General features: G+C 45.8%; 1 protein-coding gene and 1 pseudogene across 3 annotated transcripts; one reads left to right on the plus strand and one right to left on the minus strand.

Moving 5' to 3' along the window:
- Positions 1-1,490: 1,490 nt before the first annotated feature.
- Positions 1,491-17,881, minus strand: LOC117720986 (uncharacterized; annotated as a pseudogene).
- A 2,985-nt stretch (positions 17,882-20,866) lies between these two features.
- Rarres2 (retinoic acid receptor responder 2) lies at positions 20,867-23,957 on the plus strand. Of its 3 annotated transcripts, none has more exons than XM_034519201.2 (6): positions 20,867-21,024; positions 21,312-21,514; positions 21,731-21,835; positions 23,310-23,405; positions 23,582-23,703; positions 23,849-23,957. In XM_034519201.2, exons 2-5 carry the CDS (start codon positions 21,335-21,337, stop codon positions 23,690-23,692), a joined length of 492 nt encoding a protein of 163 aa, XP_034375092.1. In that variant the 5' UTR covers positions 20,867-21,024; positions 21,312-21,334; the 3' UTR covers positions 23,693-23,703; positions 23,849-23,957. The 3 variants fall into 3 exon arrangements, with proteins under 3 accessions (XP_034375092.1, XP_034375096.1, XP_034375095.1); XM_034519205.2 differs by having other exon boundaries at positions 23,585-23,703; XM_034519204.2 differs by having other exon boundaries at positions 20,879-20,938.
- Positions 23,958-24,023: the final 66 nt, after the last annotated feature.

Consider the following 24,023-nt stretch of genomic DNA (forward strand, 5'->3'; position numbering starts at 1 on the left):
TCTTGTTTATCTCACACAGCTTGTTTTGCTGTTTAGTGACCTCAGCTGCATGGTGCACCTGGTAAAATGTCTTCACCTGTGTTCTCCTGCTTGTGCTTATAAATACCCAGGATTTCCTTGTAGTAGAGGGTATAGGAGGTGAATAGGAGATGTGGATATAGAGAATGGGAGACAGTAAAGGAGACTTGACTACAGATCCTCTGGTTTGTCTCTATTCTTCGCGTCTCTTGCCCCTCCATCCCCACTCGCTCTCTTGACCAGAGCACTCAGCCCCAAAGCATGGGGCAGTGCGGTCCTCAACACTTCATCACCTGTACTTTCACATGTTTGTTATTACAAAACATCATTTGACATAACTGATTTTCAAAACAAACAAACAAACAAACAAACAAAAAACCAGAAGTTTCCACTTCACATGGCTAAGTGGGTAAGCAGCTGAGGATGAAAAACATGTCTGAAGATGCTCACATACTGCTTAATAGCAGCCTCAAGAATGCCGCAGCAGTGCTGGTTCATATATTCCATAAGTATTTAATCAAAGGGAAGCATCTTCTATTCTGCAGGCACTGAATCTCCTCCTGACCCAGACAGAAGTGGTCCATGCTGGCTTTCCAGAATGAGAGAGAACGGCAAGACGCTTTTAACTGTAGTGTACTGTCATTGGAAATAAAGTCCTTGTTAATGATTTCTGAATGGCTGGTTGTTGAAAAGCTGGAAATGAGGGATTGGGGCAAGGGGGGGGGGAGGGAGGAATTCACTGTAGTAGATTTCCTGTAATGTTGCATATTAACTGCTGCCTCTGACAACATGCGTGAGGCCAATCACAGGACCCTCTGAGCTCTTCTGGGAGAGAATGCAGTAGGCACATCCCGCACAGACCTGGGTAAAGGGCAAGCCACTGGCTGTAACATCCTACACAACCCTGCCTCCTTAACCTTCACAGCTGGTGAACAAAAGAAAACAGTGGGAGAGACCAGAACAGGAACCTTCCAATACAAAGATTGCTGCTGGGCAGAAGACAATTAAGGAATAGATGCTGAAAGGCCCCCTCTCCCCCCTGGCCTGTTATGAGACAGAAGCTGCCCACCACCAGGGAGAGCAAAGGGGCTGAGGACAGCTTGAAGCCCTAGGAGGCTCCGAGACAATACCAAAGTTAACCATCAACCAGTTTTACCAGATGCCCCTATGGCCCCCACCACCCTTTCACAAGTTGCCACCCCTAGAGGCTCAACCTTGCCTTGTCACAGTTTGGGCTGGGGTATAGCTCAGAGGCAACATGTTCACCAGAAGTGCTGGGTTAGGTCTCCAACACAGTGGAAAACTGATGATAAAAAAATTAGAATCCATTCTCATTTATTTCAACACTGAATGGGCTGCAACTCAAGGCTACCTTGTTGAGAGCTGCTTGTCCCTTAGCGGCTCCCACCTGAGGAAAATAGGGGCAGGGGAGCCATCTGATTTTCTGACTAATCCAGATTTTGTTACAGGAGTCAGCTCCAAATAAGAACCTGTTGAGATTGAGGAAAGGAAGTCCTCCACAGCTGAAGCAAGTCTGGTGTGAGTGAGGACACACTGACAGACACATCCAAGTCCTGCATGAAGAGAGGTGGGGGTAGGGAGATGGAGAAGCCTCGGGATGGGAGACTTTAAGGATGGCTGGGCTAGAGAGGGGCTAGGACCTTTCCTACAGGACAGGGTTGGTTCTCATGGAAACAGGTTGTCATAAAGCAAGGATATTTCTTGTGCTTTCTCTTCCATGCATGCCTGCACTCCCTGTTGAAGCCCACCACAATGTGAAATTCTATATGGTCCTCACCAGAAGTGACATCCTGAACTCCCAGCCTCCAGGATGCTGAGCCAAAGTCAACCTCTTCCTGTGTAAGTTTCTCAACTGCAGGTATTCCCTTACAATAGAAAACAAACTGAGAGGCTAGGAATGGCAGCATATGTCTATAATCTCCGAACTCAAGAGACCGAGGCAGGAGGATCTTAGATTTGAAGCCAGCTTGAGTTGCAAAGCAAGACTTTATCCAAAAAAAGGAAAAGGCTGAGGATCTAGCTCAGTGGTAGAGTGCTTTCTGAGCACACATAGGCCCTAGATTCTGTCTCCAGTACAAAAAAAAAAAAAAAAAAAAAAAAAAAAAAATCTAAATCAGCCCCTGCCTTTCCAAAGGTTAGCATCTTAAATGGAGATGCTCTTGATGGCCTCTGTGGAAAAGATCAGAGTGCTTCAGCTATAATGTTCTAAAAATAGCTGTAGCTGCATGAAGCATGCATACTGCATGGGAAAGGGAAGGCCACGAGAGGCCCTCCAGCCTTGGGTGGAGATCGGATGTCAGCTCTGCCACAGGAGGCACTTTTCTATTGCAACCCAGTTCCTGGAGTCTATTCTGCTAAAAGAAACAGAATACAGTTGGTAGGAAGGAAGCCAGCAGGTACCTCAGGTTTCCTGCAGAGGAAGAGAGTACATGTGGGTGCCCCACAGCCATGAGACTCTGCTGCCCACCCCAAGCAGCTGCCCCACTCTCCAGCTTCCCCCTTGTTTCTTTCCCTTAATCAGTTTGACACCTTTAAAGGTGAATCAGGACAGATTTCATCCCTGCTTGAGGGTAGTAAATAGCTCCCGTGTGTGTGTGTGTGTGTGTGTGTGTGTGTGTGTGTGTGCTTCAGATGGGGTTCCATCCACCTAGACTGGCCACAGATTTATTATGGAACCAGAGATGGCCTTGAACTTCTTATTCTCCTGTCTTGTCTCCTTATGATTTACATAAGAATTACATTATATGATTTACATTTAGAATTACAAGTCTATTTTGCCATACAGAGTTTATAGGATGCTGGGTATTGAACCCAGGGCTTTGTGCATTCTCAGCAAACATTCTATCAACTGAACCCAATCCCCATCCCTCCCTTGTAATTTTTAATAGCATCCAAACCAATACCACAGCATGAACTGATAGAATTAGCCACTTTCAGGCACCTTGAATACCTGCAGAACTCAGCTCTGGACAGTCACAGGTTGCTTCCAACAGGCCTTTCCTGTGCTGTCTGCCCAGACGATGCTCTATGGTTCCTCTCGGGCTTCAGTTTTGCCTGGATTCAAATTTTGATTCAGCTGTCCCACCTTTATACCACATTCCTCGGAGATGTTGTAATAAGATGTCAACAGGTTGCTGGCTTAACAACTCCACTTAACCTTTTCAAAATTCCAAAATGAAATCAAGGTGTCTGATGGGCCAGCCCCCAGGGAGAACCTGTTTCCCTGCCTTGCCCCATCTGCTGCTGTATTCTCCTGTCCTTGGCTCATAGCCCCTTCCACCATTTGCAAAGCAAAGTGTTCAGCCTCAGTGTCACTTTGCTGCATAGAGTTTCCATGCATCAAATGTATAAAAGCACAGGTGAGTATGCCCAGATAATTCAGTATCACTATACCAGCAAATATAAGAAAAAAAAAAAAAAAAAAAAAAAAAAAAAAAAAAAAAAAAACCACAGTCAACAACATTTTGATTCTTTCTGGGGCAAAAAGGAAGGAAAAAAAAAAAAAAAAAAAAAAAAAAAGCAACTTTCCACACCAGGCTCCCGCTTGGCTAAGGCATTCACCCCAGAAAACTTGTAATTGAGAACTTCTCTCTATTTGAGGCCTGTATAATTCTTTCTTAAAGCTATGGTGCCTTTCTCTAAGGTGGTCATCTTACACCAAGACAAAAGTCAGCTCATGGAATTGTAAACATCAAAGGCTCCACGTAGTGGGGAACTTCTGAGGTTTCCAAATGCCAAGCCTACTTCCAGTCATAAAGATAGGTGGTGGCATGCCTGTAAACTCAGCACTGAGAAAATATAGGCAGGAGGATCAGTAGTTCAAGGCCACCCTTGACCAGAAAGTAAATTCCAGACCAGCCTGGGCTACAGGAGACCTTGTCTTAAAACAAAGATATACACATGGTTCTCTTTGGATGCAGGTAATGAAAGTGCATGCAAATGGCTTTCTCTAATCACCAGTGAACTTAAGAATGAAGTACCAGTGACAAACAGTGCCATTAGGTCCTCTCCCCTGAGGACTACTCATTCAGACATGTGGCAGTTTGTGCATTCTCCTATGTAACAGATTTGAGGGTGGGTAATTTTTAAATCTTATTGGTTATTTGTGAATTTCGAATCATGCAACCCAATCCCACTAATCTCCCCCACCCCCACCCCCACCCCCGCCTCATACCCATCCTCCACCCTTGCAACCTCCCCTGAAACAGAGAGAAACAAAACAATCTCTGTTATGGAAGCTGTTGTGTGTCATAGCGAGTTCCCACAGTATTCTCTTTTGTCCACGCTTCCTTGCGTGTGAATGTTCCTTGCAATGATTCATTGATCTGGTACTTGGCCTCCGCCTTCTGGTACTCTACCAGTACCAGGACTGCACTGGGACTCCTCTAGTCTATCCTGTTGTTGTGCTGTGTCATGGAGATCTTGTTGTTTTGGATCTGTAAGTTCAGCCCCTTCACACATCCCAACAACTGATAGATGGGCTGGATGTCGGGGTGGGTCAATTCGATGCTGACACCTGATGACAGTCTTCGTAACGGAGGGTGGAAGAACAAATGGTATATGTACAATCACATATGGGGGGGCAAGTACGGCCCACATAGCTCTTATCAGGAACCCACTCCCAGGATAACTAACCCACTCATTCAATAACAGCATCAATCTATTCTCTCAAGACCTAATCACCTTTTCAAAACCCCATCTAAGTTTCTGGCATGTGCTTTAAGGGTAAAGGAGGTACCTCTCTCAGTGCTGTGATGTCCCACCTAACACAAGCTCCTCGAGAGTTTATCTTGCATCATGGCTTGAGAGAATCATGGCAGGAAGCAGAGCTAGCCTTAGCAGCAGGAGCCTGAGGCAGCCGATCACGTTGCCTCTGCAGTCAGGAAGCAGAGAGAGATGATGGCTGGTGATCAGTTTGCTTTCTCCTTCTATTCAACCTAAGACCCTTGCCCATGATGCTGGCTCACACTCAGGGGAGGTTTTCCTCAGCTAAATATCTCTGGAGACTCTCTTAAAGACATTCCCAGAGGTGTGTCTTCTAGGCAATTCCAAGCCCAGACAAGGTAACAATGTAGATGACCCATCACAAGGGGAAGTGAAACTGTAGCAGGTGTGTCTAGCAGGCTGTGTAAAAGGGTGGGTTTTCATGTCTGCGCTCTCAGCAGCTCTCATTGTGGTTTCAAACGAAGCTGTTTTCTTTCTCTTCTATCTTTATTCAGAAGTTTTCCAGGTTATCATATTTCCCCCAATCTAGTCTATTGTTAAATATTAATATTATTAAAATATTGTAATATTTCCTGTTATCGTTTCAAGATCAGACTCTATTTTTGCATTAGCGCACCTCTATTAATGCCTAGCTGGGATCCAGTAATACCTTATTCAATCTAATTTTTTTATATTAAAAAAAAAAATGATTTAGGGGCTGGAGAGATGGCTCAGGAATCTCCCAGAAGTCCCGAGTTCAATTCCCAGTACATACATGCAGCTGCCTAAGGAGACCAGAAGAGGGCAGGTGTGAGTTTTCTCGATGTGGATGCTGGGACCTGCACTTCAGTCCTCTATAAGAGCTGCAAATGCTCTTATGCCTGAACCATCTCTCCAGCCTTCTCATGTCAGTTTGCATTTGCAAAGTGATCCTTTTTTTGTCATGTAAGGTAAGATTCTCAGATTTAGAAAAAGTCACCTTTGGGGTCTGTTGTAGGGTTGTGGGTCCCCGATCCGCTGCGCCACAGGGCACGGCAGCTTAGTGAGGCAGGATGCGGGGAGTTTGACCGTTCTTGCGCCATGCCACTGGGACACCGTTCCAGGGGTGGGAAGGTGCAGTCTGTGGTGCAGGACAGCCAGAGCTGGCTCGGGAGGGAGTCCCCAGGTCTGCAAAGCGGCTGTGGGGTTTCCAGGCTCTTGAACAACCAGGCACCCCTGGAAGTCGCAGAGGAACTAAGAACAGAATCCAGGCCCACGGGCAGAAAGGCCTTCTACAGAGATTAATAGCAGCTCCGTAGGCGAAAGGCAATGGCAGACCCCGATGAAAAGAGGCAGTCCATGGTTTTAAGGCACTGTCATGGTGGAAAGTGGATGTGTAAAACCATATTGCCCTTCTCAGGGTGGGCCTGAGATTAAATACCTTTTGCAGGGAGGAAATGTCTAGGAAAGAAAGCTTAGAATGGAGATCTGTCTTGAGCCTACGTGACTTGTGATCATGGCTCTATTCCTATTGTCTTGATCTGAAATGTTAGGGCTACACGTGGAGGGGCTTGGGGCATTACACATATGTGACTGGTGGCCACAAATCTACGGGGGACTGTGGCTAGAGACAGGGGCCTGGTGCCTGGGAGCACGCAAAGCTCCTACCATCGCTTCACGGTCTCCCTGGCTTCTAGCCTTCGCTCAACAGGGGACCAAGTTACCTCTCAGGGTCCACTGCCCCACAGTCTGTTATTCAGCCCATCACATCATTCCCATGCCCTCCAGCCCAGGGCTCGTTTTTAATGTTCTTCATAACATCTGTTGATGTAGTCAGACATTTACAAGGCTCCTTTCTTGTTCCTCACCACAAAATAAGCTATTAAAACGATGGATATTTGGTTTGTTGTTTCCACAAATGTACAACAGCATCTTGAAAGGCTCCTCTGGTTCAAGGTACCTGCCCACCAGGTGCTTATGACAAAGGAAGATGTCAATGTCGGCCCAATCCCATGGTTCCACCAACCTAATAAAAACACACACACACTTGTCCCAGCTTCTTCCTTGGCTGCCTTTGTTAAGCAGGGCATGGAAGTCTAAGGACAAGAGAGTTAGTGCCACTATTCACAGAGAAAGAGTCAATCAGTCTACGGGGGCAGTAATGAACAAGACAGAGTCTCTCAGACAGACTCTGTATCAGGGCCTCACCCACTCTCTCACCTGGAGCATTATTCCAGTCAAAATAACTGAGTACGAGACACTTTGGAAAGCCCTGCCTCTGACGAGGGTCTGACATCATGACCCAAGAACACACTTGGTGGAAGGCACTCTGCAATTTACTTCCACGCCTCTTTGTGACATAGTCCAAGGTGTTGCCAGGAAAACATTACATCATCAGGTGCTTCTCTAGAAAGAGAGAAAGTGCTTAGCTTGGTTTAAAACCTTTTGTTATCTTTTCAAGATCAGACTCTGTTTTTGCGTTAACACACCCCTGTTAATGCCTCGATGGGATCCTGCAATACCTTATTCAATTTAATTTTTTATTTTAAAAAATGGATTTAGGGGCTGGAGAGATAGATCAGCAATTAAGAGCACTGACTGTTCTCCCAGAAATCCTGAGTTTAATTCCCAGCAACCACATGGCGGCTCATAACCATCTGTAATGGGATCTGATGTCCTCTTCTGGTGTGTCTGAAGACACTCACAGTTAACTCACATGCATAGAATAAATATATCTTTTTAAAAAATGGATTTAGAAGCCAATGTGTATTTGTCTGCCTTTTCTTTAATATCTACTAAAAGCCAGGTCTGGCTCAGAGATGCAAAGGTTTTTGGGGTGCAGCAGAACACATGTGTCACGGAGTGCTTTGTTCCCTGCTGTGGCAAGTGCTGTTGTTTGCAGGTGTCATCTGTACTTGTTCACTAAATAACTAAAACCTTGGGCTGTGGCTCCTGCCTGCCCAAACACCCTTGCAATAGAGCCATTTAGGTGGCTTGAAAGAATTGTCACTGTGGTGGTTTGAATAAAAGTCCCCATAGGCTCTAGAATTTGGATATTTGGTCCCTAGTTGGTGGCACTGTTTAAGGAGGTTATGGGGAGGTACAGCCGTCCTGAAGGAAATACACCTCTAGTAGCAAGACGTGAGAGTTTATATCCTTCCAGTTCACTCTCTCTCTGCTTTGTTTCTAGTTGAAGATGTGAGTTCTCGGCTCCGTGATAGGGCACCCGCTACCACCTCCTCCACCATTATGAGCTTTCCTTGGGAACCTACCCAAGTAAGCGCTTCCTTCTATGTTTTGGTAGCTTATCACAGCAACAGAAGGGAAACCAATACAGTCCCCTTGACCCCAGTTTTTTACCCTCTGGTTTGTTTCAAACATGGGTCCATCTTCAGCTAACTTCATCGTCATCAGATAAGCAGCCTGCCTTGACCTTCTTAGGACACCAGAAGATACAACTGAGCACCAGTTAAGAAAGCTTTTTTAATTATATATTATTTGAAATGGTAAAAATGTGATGTGTTTAACAACTATATAATAACATTCCATTATCATTCTCTCCTCCTGATACCATTCTAAAATTAATTTTAAGTAACATCACATAGTTTATGAATAGTACACTGTATCATAATATGTAGTGCATATAATGACAAAAAATATTTTTTAAAGACTTTACTTGAAAAAAGTCCAGCCTAGTTAGTCTTCTTGGTGTGTTCTATGCCAGTGAGATACCCTGTCTCAAAAGCAAGGTGAGTAATTTCTGTGGAATAGCACTCAAGGTTTTCCTCTGCCCTACACACACGCACACGCACACGCACACGCACGTGCGCACACACACGTGCACAAGGCACATTTGTACCCACCCCCTACATACACACATACACACTGATAAAAATAAACTACCAAAGTGCCTCTCCCAGCTGAGATCTCCTGCCCTTGTCTGTGCCATAGTTCTAACAAACACATGGGCGGGACAGAAAACTGACATGCGCTTGGCTCAGAGTGGAGGGAGCAGACATTCTTAGGGTTATGGCCTATGGTGACAAAGGCTGTGGTCAGTTTGGAAGAAAATGCTACAGCCCTGTAATTTGAAAACCTTTATAGAACGTCCCAACTGAAGAATAAAGGACATAGTTCCTGCTCAGCAGCTCCATCTAGTGGTAGATGTTTGAGTGCGTTCCATGGTCTCTGGGGTGGGTATCTTCACTATCCAAATTTGCATCTGCATTCTGATCACTTTGATTTAAAAAAGATTTCTCACTTTTTATAATATATAATTCAAGCTAGCATGAAATATATACTTTATAATGATGCAATTTTTTGTTAGTTGTTACACTTTCTTAAAAGAGGAATTGCAAAGTTGATATATACATATATATACACACACACATACATGTTGCATTGTCAAAATACATCACTTACATCAAACTTTCATTTCCTATTGAGACATGGCAGTAGGGCAGGAAAATAAGTGCATGACAGCTATGAGGAGAGCATATGGAACGAGTCTGTTAGCAGAGAACTTGGGACCACCTGTGTGAGACGGAACAGGGAAAAGCCCATACACACAAAAGCAGGAGCAGGCCAGCACTATGGAAGAGATATGGAAAGGGCACATTTTTCTACTTCCAGACAATATTCTGGGGTGCTATTCTACTGAGGTATACCCTGCCTCACACCCTTGGAGGGTGAATGAAACCACCCTTGGATGTTAAGACCAATTTGAATTAACTTGGAAAGGGCAACAGTAGATCTTTGGGTACTTCCCCAAGTTTACTGTCACAGTCCCACTATTTGTCATGAGATGGTGGCCCATGACTGGCTTTACATCTTACCCAGTGACAGAGTGCCTTGGTGATAAAACAGGATTCCTACAAGGTTACTGACGATCTTGCTCAGTCCGTCCAGAAAGGAATTGTTAGCCAAGATAATCTATCTCCCAGGATTATCTTTCTAGCTTGAGGTAGAAAGACAGACTGCAGAACTGCACGTAGTCACCGTGGCTGCAACAATTTCCCAATTCTCAAGCTCTTCATCCCGCCCTACAAGGGGTTAGTCAGCTTTTTTTTCCCTTGGTAGACCCTCAGTTTGCTGCAGGAGAGAAGCTACCCCTTGCTGTGTGTGCTAACAAAGACAGTCTTGTCGGTCAGAGGTCAGACTCTACCTCTTTTCCACCTTCTGTGTCTTTATGCTGCCTCAGAAATCTAATAGTTAGTGCCTAAACCCAAGAAGAACATCCTCTGGCAACCCAAGCCCTCCACATGGGCCTCTCTTGCTCTCATCTGCTGTGGTCCCCACTGTGGACCCCCATCTCTCTCAGGCAGCCTTTCTTTTACTCTCTTCTCCATTCTCTCACTTGCCTCTGTCTTGCTCTGACGCAGTCTGACTTCCAGGTGGAAGGTCAATTCTCCATTCGATCAGACTATGAATTCAAAGAGCCAAAATGTCAGGACAAGAAAATTCAGGGATGCTAACTCAGAGGGGTTCCAGCACTCCCACCCAGCCTCATCTTGACACTTTCACGGTCAAAGGTCCCAAGGCTTTGCACAGGCCATGATAACTGCTTGGTTGAGAGTTCCAGGAATCTCCACTGGCTCCTCATTCTCTCAACTCCTGGAGACAGAGAATCAGGGATGTCTCTCCTACTTTCCAGGCCTCTTTGGTCAATTTAAAACCTGAAGGATGTCTTCAGGTGGCTGGATTTGGTCCATTTTGTAACCTGGTTCTGTAACTACTGTGGGCTCTAAATTGTCTACACCAAAAGACCCAGCCCTTAGCCTATCTGCAGGCTAATCTAGAAGAGTTCCAGTAGGGAGACGTCAGACTAGCCACATTTGTTTGGATCTTGGTTCAAATCTGTCTTCAATACATACTGGACAATGGCTGCTGCCAGCCTGATTTAAAAAATGTCATAAAATGGAATGGAGAATGGTTCAAGTCCCCATCTCCCCTGACACACACACACACACACACACACACACACACACACACACAAACACACACAACGGAATGGAGAATGGTTCAAGACCCCATCTCCCCTGACACACACACATACACAATGGAATGGAGAATGGTTCAAGACCCCATCTCCCCTGACACACACACATACACAATGGAATGGAGAATGGTTCAAGACCCCATCTCCCCTGACACACACACACACACACACACACACACTGGAATGGAGAATGGTTCAAGACCCCATCTCCCCTGACACACACACATACAAAATGGAATGGAGAATGGTTCAAGACCCCATCTCCCCTGACACACACACATACACAATGGAATGGAGAATGGTTCAAGTCCCCATTTCCCCTGACACACACACATACACAATGGAATGGAGAATGGTTCAAGACCCCATCTCCCCTGACACACACACATACACAATGGAATGGAGAATGGTTCAAGACCCCATCTCCCCTGACACACACACACACACACTGGAATGGAGAATGGTTCAAGACCCCATCTCCCCTGACACACACACACACACACACACACACACACACACACACACACACACACACACACACACTATAGCTCCCAGCCCATCTTACTAACCCTTTCATCCCACTTGCAACCATATCCAGAGCCAGAATGCCAGCTCTTTCTACCGGGTCACCAAGCCTGTTTCTCTCAGCTGAGATAATTTTCTGCTCTTGAGACTCCTCTGCCATATATCTATTGTCTGCCTTTGTCTCTGCCTTTTTCTCTGCCTCACCGAGCCTAGATATGCCTGCTTGTATTTTTATAAGTTTCTCTTTGGTGGCCTCTAGGTTACGGATATGTATATTATTGATAAAAAAAAAATATTTGTTAGGGTTTTCAGGGTGTCTGCTTCCATATGTAGATAGAATGGGAACAAACTGGTTGTGGATTAAAAACACACAAACAAACAAACACACACAAACAGACAGACAAACAGACCTTCTGTCTAAAACCTCACAATAGAAATTCCAGCTGTGCCTGCTTAAAATAATTGCAGCTGGGATTTAAGATAGGCAGTGTCAACAAACCTTCACCCAAGTAGCCAGTCACTTCTGGCTGTAAGTTTTAGACCCTAATTATATGAGACTTTGAGGTTTTCTGGGCGTACAGGCTACAAACTAAAGACATGGGGCGGTTTTCCACCTATGCAGCACTGAAAAGGCTGTGGTCCGAGTAAAGTCCCCAATGCTGCCCAGTGCCTCCCCTTCGAAGATTTTCTTACAACAAATAGAAAAATTTAATTGTTATCGTTGAGTCTCCTGATATTTAAATTTTTTTACTCAAGAGAAACTTATAAAAAATAAAATAGCTAAATGTAATTTTCTGAATACCACTCCCTCTTCTTGATTTTGTTTGCCAAAAGATGTTCCCCCATTTAAGGTAATGACGATCTTTTCAGCTCTTACTGAAATGAAAACTTTATCTCAAGATCTTCGAGACCACTGAGTGTGTGGTTTAAAAAGCTGTAAAATTTCGAGCAAAGTTAGTTTAAAAGTGCAACCAAAAAAAAAAAAAAAAAACAAGGCTCAAACTTAACAGAGATGAAATTATGAAATCCTCATTTTATAAAAGTTACTATTTTATTAAAACTGTCAGCCAGGCGGTGGTGGCAAATGCCTTTAATCCCAGCACTTGGGAGGCAGAGGCAGGTGGATTTCTGAGTTCGAGGCCAGCCTGGTCTACAGAGTGAGTTCCAGGACAGCCAGGGCTACACAGAGAAACCCTGTCTCGAAAAAAAAAAAAAAAAAAAAACTGTAAAAGATAATTAAAACATAAGCGTTAATGCTCAGTCACCTTTCATAAATAACTGAATGCTGTAACATGCTCAGAGTCGTGTTTGTAGCCATGTTGAACACAAATACAATGCATTTACAGAGACAAGGGAGAGACTAATTTATATCTCCAATTATTTAGCCTTCTGAATATGCTACCAAAGTTAAGCCCAAAATACGTTTATAGTAAACTGAAATTTATTTAATGTAAAGTAACATTCAAATTCAGGAATATTTTTAAACAGATTATGAAAAACTGAACTCTGAGTGAAGTGGCTTAAATTTACACCACACTTGCATGGCAGAATGTCCCATGCTTGAGTAGTACTCTTTCCCATCAGGAGAAATTGCATGCTAGCCTCAATACAGAATAAGGATAAGGGGGAAGGGGACTAAGATCTGCTGGAAGTCTGTAGCTTCTGTCTGAGGCTGTGTAGGCCTGGTCAACTCTGGCTGGGTAGGTCCAGCCGGGAAAACTTCCTCCTTATCTAGAAAAGAAGAATTATTCCTTATGTCTCACATGACAGAGGGATGAATTCTCTTGCCTGGTGGAGGATTTCAGAGTCTGTGCCCACATCTGAAATGTCTCAAGCAACAGAGAGACAAATAGCAGTTATTCTGCCCTCAATGTCTTCTGAATTGACATAGGAGGGTGCTGAGCACAGGGGAGCCTTGTTCTTACGCCCACCACCAGACTGGGTGGGACTTGGATGCTAGTTCAATTGGTCATGCCTGTTATCCTGTTAACCTAGTTTTTAATTCTGCCTCTTAGCAAAAGATAAGCCTGGGGTCCACATCTTAACTACCTACGGTTCCTGATTAAAAGAGGCTGCCAGAAGCTCTGTCATCAAACTCATAGCTTGGGAAAGCTATCCAGAGCATCCAAGCCGTGTCTTTGGAAACTTTGCTAGATGATGCTATAAAAACGACTCAAAGGGATTTGTTTCTCTTTTAATTGTCAATCAGATGCTGGCTTTAACTGACTTCTTTTACTAAAACGTCCAGTGCTTGTTCCTTATGCAGGAGTCTGATGTAACAAACAGCCAATCACAGTCACCTTATCCTTCTACAGAAGGAGCCCGATCCAGTCAGTTGTACAATTGCATTTAACCTTATGTTAACTTTATATTTAACCTTATATTAACTTAACATTAATCTAGATGTAAAATAAAACCTTCCTTAATAACTCTGTCTCTTAATGTTCCCACAGGCTTTATAGCTATTATCCCCTGCCTCGTGTTTTGGGTTTTTGACATCTGATAAGTTCTGGTGTGGCCCCTGGGATGATCCTCCTCTGAGGCACTCTAACTGCTGCCCCTTCTACAGTACCCACTTTGTCAGTGTGAAGTGGTTAAAAGATAGAGTGGTGCCCCCAAACCCATGAAGTAATTCCAGTGACCCCTAAAAGAGGGACTAATGGCCACGGGCCATCCAGCTCATGCCTCTTCTTGCCGTTCTTTTCAGGACTCAGAATGAAAGCACATCAATTAGCCTTGTCTCACCAGCTCTCAGGAAAAAACAAAAAACAACAAAACCCTACATTCCAGATCAGCTTAACATCCTTGAGGATGAACTCAATTCTTTGTCTGCTAACCCTGAGTATGGGATGTGTGCCCTCCTTCACGACTGATGCTACCCCTGCATCTATAAACTCTAACTGGTCTGAAATGGGGCCTAAAGAGGCAAGAAGCAGAAAAAACTCAGCCACAGCCTCCTCCTATGTATGGGCTTCTGTTCCCTCCATCTCTGGCTCCTCCTCTGGATCTCTCCTTTCCACCTTATTATCCCTCCTCATGTGAACTTATGGTTTTACCCTGTCTTTTAAATGCTTTACTTGCTGAACCTCCCCTCACCCTACAACAGCTGCACTTCCTCCTGATACATCTGCAAAAAAACCTTTGAGATGTTGTGGAAAAACTCTGGCTCTAGGGAACTTGCGGCTCACTCACCCCAGGCAGATTTGCTGTCCTGCCTCCTGCCCACCCGCCTCGCTTGTTCCAGTCCCTAGCACTCTGTAACTCCCTGCTGCTTCTCCTGGCTCAGCATGGTGCAGCCTTCTTGGCAGTGGGACTTGTCAGTCACTATTGTCCTGAATAACCTTGTACCCACTTCCTATCACAGCTCCCTGTCTGTCCTGCCTGTCTGTCCTGCCTCCATTCTCCCTTTCCATCCACCTTTCTGGGAAATCTCTCAGTTTTACTCTATAACCAAATTGTCTATTTACAGATCTCAAGAATTCTTTTTCAAATGTTTCTCCAGACATGCATAACAGGAATTACATAATCCATCAAAGCCAATCAAGTTAAAACTCTCCCCCTGCTAAGTGACCAGAGGACCTCTTTTCAACCAACCCAGAACTATCCCCTCCTGAAGATGGCCCTCCTCAGCAGAAAGCAGCTAAGAAAGGACCAACACCCCCACCTCTGATTTTTATTCTGTTGAGTTTAGAAGGATAGAGTGCCTTGGTGACAAAACAAGATTCCTACAACATTAAAAATAATTTTGCTCAGTCATCACAGAAAAGAATGTTTGCAGAGATAATCTACCCCCCATGATCATGTCTTGCTTGAATCACACAATTTCAGGAAAGACAGACTGCAGAACTACACGTAGTCCGGTGGCTGCAACAATCTTTCCATTCTCAAGCTCTTCATCCTGCTTTACAAAGAGTTGCAACCAGCTTTTTCCCTAGGCAGACCACCTCAATTTCTTCAGAGGGAAAGGGCAAGGGAGGGGGCAAGGGAGAGAGAGAGGGAAGGGAGGGGGGAGGGGCTGCCTTTGTGCCGCGCGCGCGTGTGTGTGTGTGTGTGTGTGTGTGTGTGTGTGTGTGTGTGTGTGTGTTAATAAACATGATCCCATCTGTTGACAGTCGGATTCCTGTCTCTTTAAGTTCCTCAGAAAGCTAACACCCACCCTTTATAAAAAAAAAAAAAAAAAAAGGAGTTCATTATCTTAATGACATAATGCTAACCTCTGAGCATTTTATGAATTTAGAAAAGCACTTGATAAAAAAGGATGCCATGTGGGATTAGAACAGAAAGGCTCAAGAATCTTTTGAAGAAGCTAAGATCCACGCAGTGTGGGCTACCCGGCTGTGTCCGATATCCTATGTCCCTCTCACTGTGGTTGCCAACCTGTGGGTCACAAACTCTTGGGGGGCGGGGGGGGGGAATGTCACATGTCAGCTATCCCGCATGTCAAATATTTACAATTTATAACAGTAGCAAAATTTACAGTTATAAAGTAGCAACAACAAAACAGTTTTATGATGAGGGTCATCACAACATGAGGAATTGTATTAAAGGGTTGCAGCACTGGGAAGGCTGAAAGCCACTGTGTCAAAAGATAGCAGAAGCTCCGCAGGCTGTAGTGGGGGCGCTGTAACAGAAGCTCCCCAGGTAGCAGGGACGCTGTAACAAAAACAACCTGAGTGAATGACTCCCATAGGATTTGTCAGTCGTGGAAAGGGGCAGGCACCCCACACACAATGCTAGAACCCCAACAGCCAGCTGCATATAAAGCATTCCAGAGACTAGATAACACAAGGAGGCTCTCCCACCAACTTCAGAAGACCCACCAGCCCAGAATTCTTGGACTCCTTACAACAGTCTGCTAAACCACACCAGGCTACCATGGAGTCCTGGGTGTGCAGAAATATGATTTATCTGAGGATGTAAAAAAAAAAAAAAGTGAACCTTTTCCCTGTGCTTTTATTCACAAGGGCTTTCTGTCATTTTTCCCCATCATCTCAGCTGTCATTTTCGTCATAAGCTATAACATTCCTCTCTCACCCAGACAACTGCAACTGAAAGAAAAATTCCCCTACACTCTGCTTTCCACACAAATACCCCAATGCACAGTGCACTGTGTGTGTGCACGTGTGGAGTGTGTGTGTGTGTGTGTGTGTGTGTGTGTATGTGTTGCCCATGCAACTTCTTAAAGCTTTTAAAAAAGTGCTCACCATTAATTTAAAAACCAAATTATAAATAGGCTGAGAAAGTTCTGAAGTTTAAAAGGGTACAGTTTCCTTCCCTCATAAGAAAGTTTCTTTTCTTTCAGAAAGGGTGCCATGCATCTATATATAGACAAATGTGATTTATTTTTAGTTTTAACTCACGCGATTTATAACTCTCTGTATTATCTACCATCCAATATGGCAGCCACCACCCATATATGGGTCTGCCAGCTTGACATGTTGCCAGTGTGACTGAGATGTTAATAGTTTACTTTTAGAGGATTTTCAATTATGCATATGTGTTTGTAAGTGCAAGTGCCCTTGGAGGTCAGGTGCCCCAGAGCCTGGAGCAAGGTTACAGGTGGTTATGAGCTGCCTGAAGCGTGTGCTGAGATTAAACTCTGATAGACCTACACTCTTAACTGCCGAGCCTTCTCTCCGGTACCAAAAATGTAGTGTTTTAAATGTATATTATAATGAATTGATGTTTTTTTTTTTAAATCAGTGAATTTATATTTGCATCAAGGTCAAATTACTTCTAGCTAGAAGAACGGAGAGCACAGCATGCATGCAAGCACAAGGAGCACTAAAGAGAACTGCGTAGGGTCATTGCCTTCGAGCAGTCCAGCTGAGTCCTTGTCACGCTGCTCCCAGCATCCTTCTCTCTGCCTAGGATTCCTGTCCCTCCTTCTCATGCCCTTCCACACTCAGGATGCAGCTGCCATGTCTCTCAGTTCAAGTCCCACACTGGAAGAATTTTCTGGTCACCAGTTCCCAGAGCATCCCCCAACACAGAGCCTGGGGCTGGGAAATACTTGCTCCGTGTGTGCATATTGACCCTGTCACCCAAAGCTCTTGGGAAACACAGTTACTTACCATCCATGACAGTTCTATTGTCAGTGTGACACAATCTACAGTGCCCTGGGAAGAATCTCAGTGGGAGACTGTCTCTATTAGGCTGGCCTTTGGGTGTGTCTGGGGGATTGTGTTGATTATGAATTGATGAGGAAGACACAGCCGGAAAGTGGGTATCACCTGAGTTTGAACTATACACGAATGAGTAGTGAGCTCGTGAGCAGTGGTCATGCATGCTCTCATCCCCTCTGTATTCCTGACGGTGGATGTGACTAGCTGCTTCAGGTCCTCACCTGGCTGCTCCATAGCAATAGACTACGACCTTGCTCTACAAACAATAAACTCTTTCTCCCTCAAAGTTGTGTTTCTCACAATATTCCATCACCACAACAGACACAAAACTGGATCTCCAGCTCACATCTCCACTCACCAATAGCTGTGGACTGAAATGCCACGGGAGTGGGTTCCTGAAGATGAAGATCTTGCTGCTATCCTCGGAGTGCATGGTAAAGAAGCCAAAGGTCCATACGAAGAATGCTGGCAAAGTGTGAACAATTCGTGGAGAGAACTTTATGCCCAACATTACCAGCCAGCTACTTTCCATGAGTTTCCCACTGCATCCTCAACAGCTCGAGCAAAGGGACCAGGATCCCACCTTACAGATGGTCTGGCACACTGGGAAGCGGTATGGGGGCCTTCCTTTGTTAGAGCTTAGGGCTGTAACAACAGTCTTGGCAGGAGAGAAGACCAGCCACAGTGCTATGGAACAATCACTGGTGGCTGGTGCATACTCAAGCACTCTACTCCCAGCACCAACTCCCAAGCCCTACAGAAAGACACTGTTTCAAAGAGATACACTTGTGTTATCACACTGTTGCAGCGCTGGCACACGTCTTTAACACCAGCACTAGGGAGGCAGAGGCAGGCAGGTGTCTGTGAGTTTGAGGCCAGTCTGGTCTACATAGTAAATTTCAGGCTGGCCAGGACCTCACAATGAGACCATGTATTAAACAAAGAAAGATGAAAAGAAGTGGAGGGCAGGAAGGATAAAGGGAGGGAGGAGGGAAGGAAGGGAAGAAGGAGGGAAGAAAAGAAGAAAGGGAAAAGGGAGGGAAGAAAGGAAGGGAGGGAGGAGGGAAGGAAAGAAGGGAAGAAGGAGGGAAGGAGAGGGAAGGGAGGAAAGGAGGAAAGGATGGAGGAGAAGAAAGAAGAGAGGGAGGAGGAAAGAAAAGGAAAGAATGAGAAAGGAAGGATTAAAATTTCCCTGGGGAATCTCATGTTGAAACGATGCAAGGCTGGAGCCCAGTGCTAGCCAGGACAAACTTATGTGTCAGAAAGATCTCCTACAGTCCCGGTGACTTGTCACCACCTTCCAAGGGGGCTACAGAAGACACTGAAGGCTCAATGAAGTACACACCCTAAGTGGGATGCAAGTTGACCACAAATGGTTGCACTCTTGGCAGCCTGCTTAAACCTGCACCTCAGAGGCTGAAGGATGCTCGGTGGTTAAGCATACTGGATACTAGTTTTTTAGAGGACCGAGGTTTGATTCCCAGCATCCACATGGTGGCTTACAACCTTCTGTAACTCTAGATCCAGGTGATCTGATGCTCTCATCCTGCCTCTGTGCACAACAGGCAGCGTGGACATGTAATACAGAGACATACATGCAGGCAAAACATTCATACACAAAAATAACAAAATACATTTTTTTAAAAAAAAATTCAGTCTAAACTTTATGCCAATGCCTGAAGGACAGACTCTGGGGTTACTGTAGCTCTTTGTCATCTTACAAACATGGCCACATCTGAGTAAATCTTTTTCTGCTTTCCCTATTATTCTTCTCTATAACTGGGGACTTACAGCAGAGCCTAGCTTACTGGGCCTCCCAGACACCACACTTTGACCCTAAGGTCTCCGATAACAATCCTAGGGACTGACAGGGGTTGTTAATGACATGCAGTCCAGGTTTTCCCCATTTGCTCGAGGTACCCAGAAGTTGAGCCAACATTTGGACACTTTTCTCTGTCTCCCCTTATACCCATTCTATCCCAGCAGCAGGCCTGTAACACTCCAACAGTCTGCGGAAGACCAGAAGTCATCTCACTTAGGATGCAGATGTCAGGAATGGCCAGGAAAAGCAGCATGTGGAGCCAACAAGGTCAGAAAGCAAGAGTGCAATTCTGGAAGGAATTTACTGACAGAAGAGTCTCAGCTAGGGATTTCCCTCACCCAGGAAAGGCATAAGAAAAGGCAGCCCTGGGCAACTGAGACTGTAAAAGAAAGTTCTTCAGTCTCCTCTGGGAGGAGGAGGGTAATGGAGGAAGGGACTTGTGAGGGTGGGACTGGGGAGGGGCTGCAACTGAAATGTAAAGTGAATAAATTAATAAAAAAAAAATAAAGTTTAAGGAGGACTGTAGGACCTTCAAACCACCCTTCCAAGATCTAAACATCATTAGGTTTCATGTTATTTTTCTAACCTAACACAAAAATGGCCTTGTTTTTTTCCAGTTTATTCATTTAAGGTTGTTTTTGACGGAACTTAAACTATCTTTAGTGGCAATAAGTACCCAGAATTAAAAAATAAATTTCAAAAAGGAAGTTCTTCAGCGAGCACGTAGTCCTTCAACCCTCAGGGAAAAGGTTCACCTGGCCAGCTGAGATCTGGAAGGTTTCAGATCCTTGGACAGGAAGCAGTGACATAAGGCTTCTGCACTTGCTCAAGTCCTGAGAGATTGAGCTGGAGAAATGAGGCAGGGTCAGGGGTCAGGGGTCAGGGGTCAGGTAGGCTAGTCGGGTGGAAGGTACTAGGTAGATGGAATTATGGCTAGGGAAGCACATCCAGCCCAGCAAGTCTATACATGGAGACCTGAGAGTTGGTGGCCGGTCCAAGGAGAGAAGCCGGAAGCAGGACCACAGAAGGGAGAGTCTGCTTGGAGCCTCTGCAAGGAAGAGGCTGAAGCCAGTCAAAGCTAGGCCCACATGGGCATGAACAAACCCAAGACATCAGGAAAGATGTGAGAGATGTCTGGAGGGCAGATGAAGGCAGCAGCCAGTGACACAGGGGCTCTCTCACAGCACACACGGGACAAGCTGAAGCAACAAACTTGATACCCTGGTACTGAAGGAGCCTCAGTTTCCCCATCTGTAGCTTTCTAGTGGAAGATCACCTGTTCAAGCAGGGTTCTATCAAAAACCGCTCCCTCAAGTGATCGCAGTCACGTGTTGAGAGATGATAGAATTCAAAGACTGAGGCTGCAGAGGAGGCAAAGGAGACAAGCTCTATCTCACATTAGAAAACCCAGGACTGGGTTGGGACTGGGATGGAGAAACACCCACTGCTGGGGACAGTTGTCTTGATGGCAGCTGCAGCCTGGTGCGAGGAGGGTTAAGCATCTTGCAATTCCCACCCGCCCTGGATCTGCTTGTCCTCCCACATTTACGTCTTCTGAAAAATATTCAGCCTGCAGCCTGTCTCATTTGGTGCTCCAGGCCCTCCCCTTCCCCCTCCTTTGGCTCAATGCAAGAGGAAGGTCAGAGAACTTTGGGAAACGGGAAAACTCTGGACTCTGGGAGAAGGGTCAGCGGGAAAAGGCGGGGCTTTGGGGACCAAGAGAGAGGAGAAAAGGGAGATGAGAGGGTGAGAGGGGCCAGCTGCCAGGGAGCTGTTCGAGGGACCACACAGAAAAGGGCCTCACTAAAGCAACAAACCTGGTATTTCTCAAGGTACCAGAAAGAGGCTGGGGATTTGGGACATGGAAGGAAGACCCAAAAGGAGGAGAAAACGGCTCAGAAAAGAGGCTGTAGTGGCCATAGCCAGCAGAATTACTTCCCGGCACTGTTGGCAGGGAACTCTAAAACTTTGCTGGCCCCAGGAGACAAGGCCTTGCAGAATGGGAAGGGCTAGTTGGATACCAATGGAGACTCAGAAAGGGGCACTTCTGTCCCCAGGAATAGGTCAGGCTACCACCACCACAGCTCCAAGGGCTAAAGATCACACACCATCTTTGCAGGACCATAGGACTGAGGTGAAGTCATGAAGTGCCTGCTGATCTCACTGGCCCTATGGCTGGGCATCGTGGACTCACATGGGACAGACCTTGAACTCAGCGAGATACAGCGCAGGGGCCTGCAGGTAGCTCTGGAGGAGTTCCACAGACACCCACCTGTGCAGTGGGCTTTCCAAGAGATCGGTGTGGACAGCGCTGACGACATGGTTAGTGGTGTGGCTGGGTAGAGGATGGAGGGGCTGCAGCCCTGAGGACTAGTGAACTCCCAGAAAGTTTAACTGGGAAAGGTCCCCAGCCTGCCATCCTCCTAGGCTGTGCCAGTTCTAAGTTAAGATGTTGGGAGGAAGGAGTAACATCCAGGAATTACCTGCTGGCCGCCTTCTTGTATGTCTGTCTGTCTGTCTGTCTGTCTGTCTGTCTAGGTCTTCTCAGCTGGCACCTTTGTGAGGTTGGAATTTAAGCTCCAGCAGACCAGCTGCCACAAGAAGGACTGGAAAAAGCCAGAGTGCACAATCAAACCAAACGGGGTGAGTGAAGGGGCTCTGCCAGGGTAGGAACCGGAGTCCAGAGAAGCACTGTGCTCATCACTGGGGGTTGTCTGCAAAGAACGGAGGATGGAGGGAAGAGGGGAATTTCTCCATCAGAGTGGGTCCTCCTAAAGAAGCTTCTCTGTGGATTTCATCCAGTATCCTGTCCAGGATCTATATATAACCAGTTCACCAAAGGGTTTCACAGTGATCAGCCGCCTAAGGGTGACTGACCTCCAGCTGGAGGGTGGCACTTCTGACTTAAGGTTCTTGTTCTCTAACAGCTTTGTGTGTTCACTGAAGGTCCTTGTTCCCTCCCGGGGTTAAGGGAAAGGACTGGATCATACTGGTGATTTAGCAAGAGACTCTTGGTTTCAAAGACCTTTTGTTCAAATTAAATCTCAAAGGAAAAATGTAAATATGAGGCCAAGGTGGTAAGGGCCCTTGCTGTGTAAGCACGAGGACCTGAGTTTGAATCCCAGCACCTTCGTGAAAACAGCTGGGTGTGGCTACACAGGAGTATACCCAAGGTTTATTGGCTGCCAGTCTTACTACAGGTTCTGTGAGAGATTTTTTTTTTTTTTTTTTTTTTTTTTTTTTTTTTTTTTGCCAAGGGAATAAAGCAGAGTGGTGAAATGAGACACATACATGCACAGGCATGACTACACATACACACACACACACACACACATACCACACACACATGCACACCAGAGAGAAACAGAGATAGACAGACACCATCTGGGGATGGTTCTTGCTTTTAAACATGTTTGCACACTAACATAGGCACGTGTGAATATGCCCATGCAGTCTACTGTCTGTGAGCAGAACACATATGCATGCCCACACAGGAATGATTCCTGCAAGGCTAAAGTACTATCGTCTGCAGGCAAGCAGTCTGAAATGCCACCATTCGAGAAGTTAAAGTTCCAGACAGTCTGGGCTACTTCTTGAGACTGTGTCCAAAGAAGAGAACTTCTGAAATCTCCTATCCCAGGATACATTGTGTGTCCATCTGGCTTGCATGTCACCTTGCCCCTTGGATTTAGTTATGTTTCTGTTGCTGTGATAAAATACCATGACCAAAACTAACTAATAATAGGAAAGGTTGATTTTGGCTTAGGGCTCCAGGGGAATAAATGTCCATCATGGTGGGAGGCGGGGAGATGTGGATGCCAGCAGGCATGGGTGGCCGCAGGAGCAGGAAGCTGAGAGCTCACAGTCTTCCATGTAAACAGGAAGCACAGTGAACTGGGTGTGGTCCAAGGTTTTAAAATCGTAATGCCTGCCCCAGTGATGTACGTCCTCCATCAAGGTCAAACCTTCTAAACCTCCCCAAACCACACCACCAATTGGAGACCAAGTATTCAAATATCTGAGCCTATGGGGGACATTCTTACTCAAATCACTACATCCCTCCACTCTAGTGCCAGAAGGCTAGTCTCCACCCTGACGCTCATGTTCTCTTCCCCAGAGAAAGCGGAAATGCCTGGCCTGCATCAAACTGGACCCCAAGGGTAAAGTTCTAGGCCGGATGGTCCACTGCCCAATACTGAAGCAAGGGTCTCAGGTAAGAAGAGAAAGAGGTTAGGGAGAGGCCTGGAGGGACAGATCAAATCTGGGTCTGTGGAAGAAGTACAGGAAACCTGGAAAGAAGAGTTGGGTAGGGGGTGGCTGGGACATTCCCCTGGGGGTTGTGGCGGTGCCTCCCTTCCTAGGCACTGCTGCAACAAACACTGGTTCTAGCAGGAGCCTCAGGAGTCGCAATGCACTAAGATAGCACAGGCCGGAGAGGACTCCCGCAGCTATTTCTTCCCTGGACAGTTTGCCTTCTCCAGGTCCCTGCGACCCAAATAAGCCCTGGACAGGTAAGTGGTTAATGGGGAGAGCCAGCCCTTGGCATGGAAATTGGGCTGAGGGAGGAAGAGAAGGGACATGTGAGACGTGAGAAAAGCTAGGATCAGGCCAAAACCACCTCCTGCACACCCAATCTGGCTTTCCCTTCTTCTCTAGGACTTCATCTTACTTCCTGTACAGCTGTGGCAGTACCCAGCAGAAGCATATCGCCTCCCAGGACTTTCAACTCCAGGCTAATAAAACTGCTGAGTCTGTTCCTTCCAAACCTTGTGTTGTTCTTTCCTCAGCTCGACCTGTACTAATAAGGAAAACTCAAAGACTCTGTCTGTCT

The sequence above is a fragment of the Arvicanthis niloticus genome, chromosome 15, assembly GCF_011762505.2.
Source record: "Arvicanthis niloticus isolate mArvNil1 chromosome 15, mArvNil1.pat.X, whole genome shotgun sequence".
Classification (NCBI taxonomy): Eukaryota; Metazoa; Chordata; class Mammalia; order Rodentia; family Muridae; genus Arvicanthis; species Arvicanthis niloticus.

Excerpts from the sequence above, each read along its gene's own strand:
- Rarres2 (XM_034519201.2), top strand. The coding sequence starts at position 21,335 with ATGAAGTGCCTGCTGATCTCACTGGCCCTATGGCTGGGCATCGTGGAC. Across the intron at positions 21,836-23,309 it reads GCACAATCAAACCAAACGGG|AGAAAGCGGAAATGCCTGGC; the intron begins GTGAGTGAAGGG and ends TCTCTTCCCCAG. Across the intron at positions 23,406-23,581 it reads TACTGAAGCAAGGGTCTCAG|CAGGAGCCTCAGGAGTCGCA; the intron begins GTAAGAAGAGAA and ends CACTGGTTCTAG.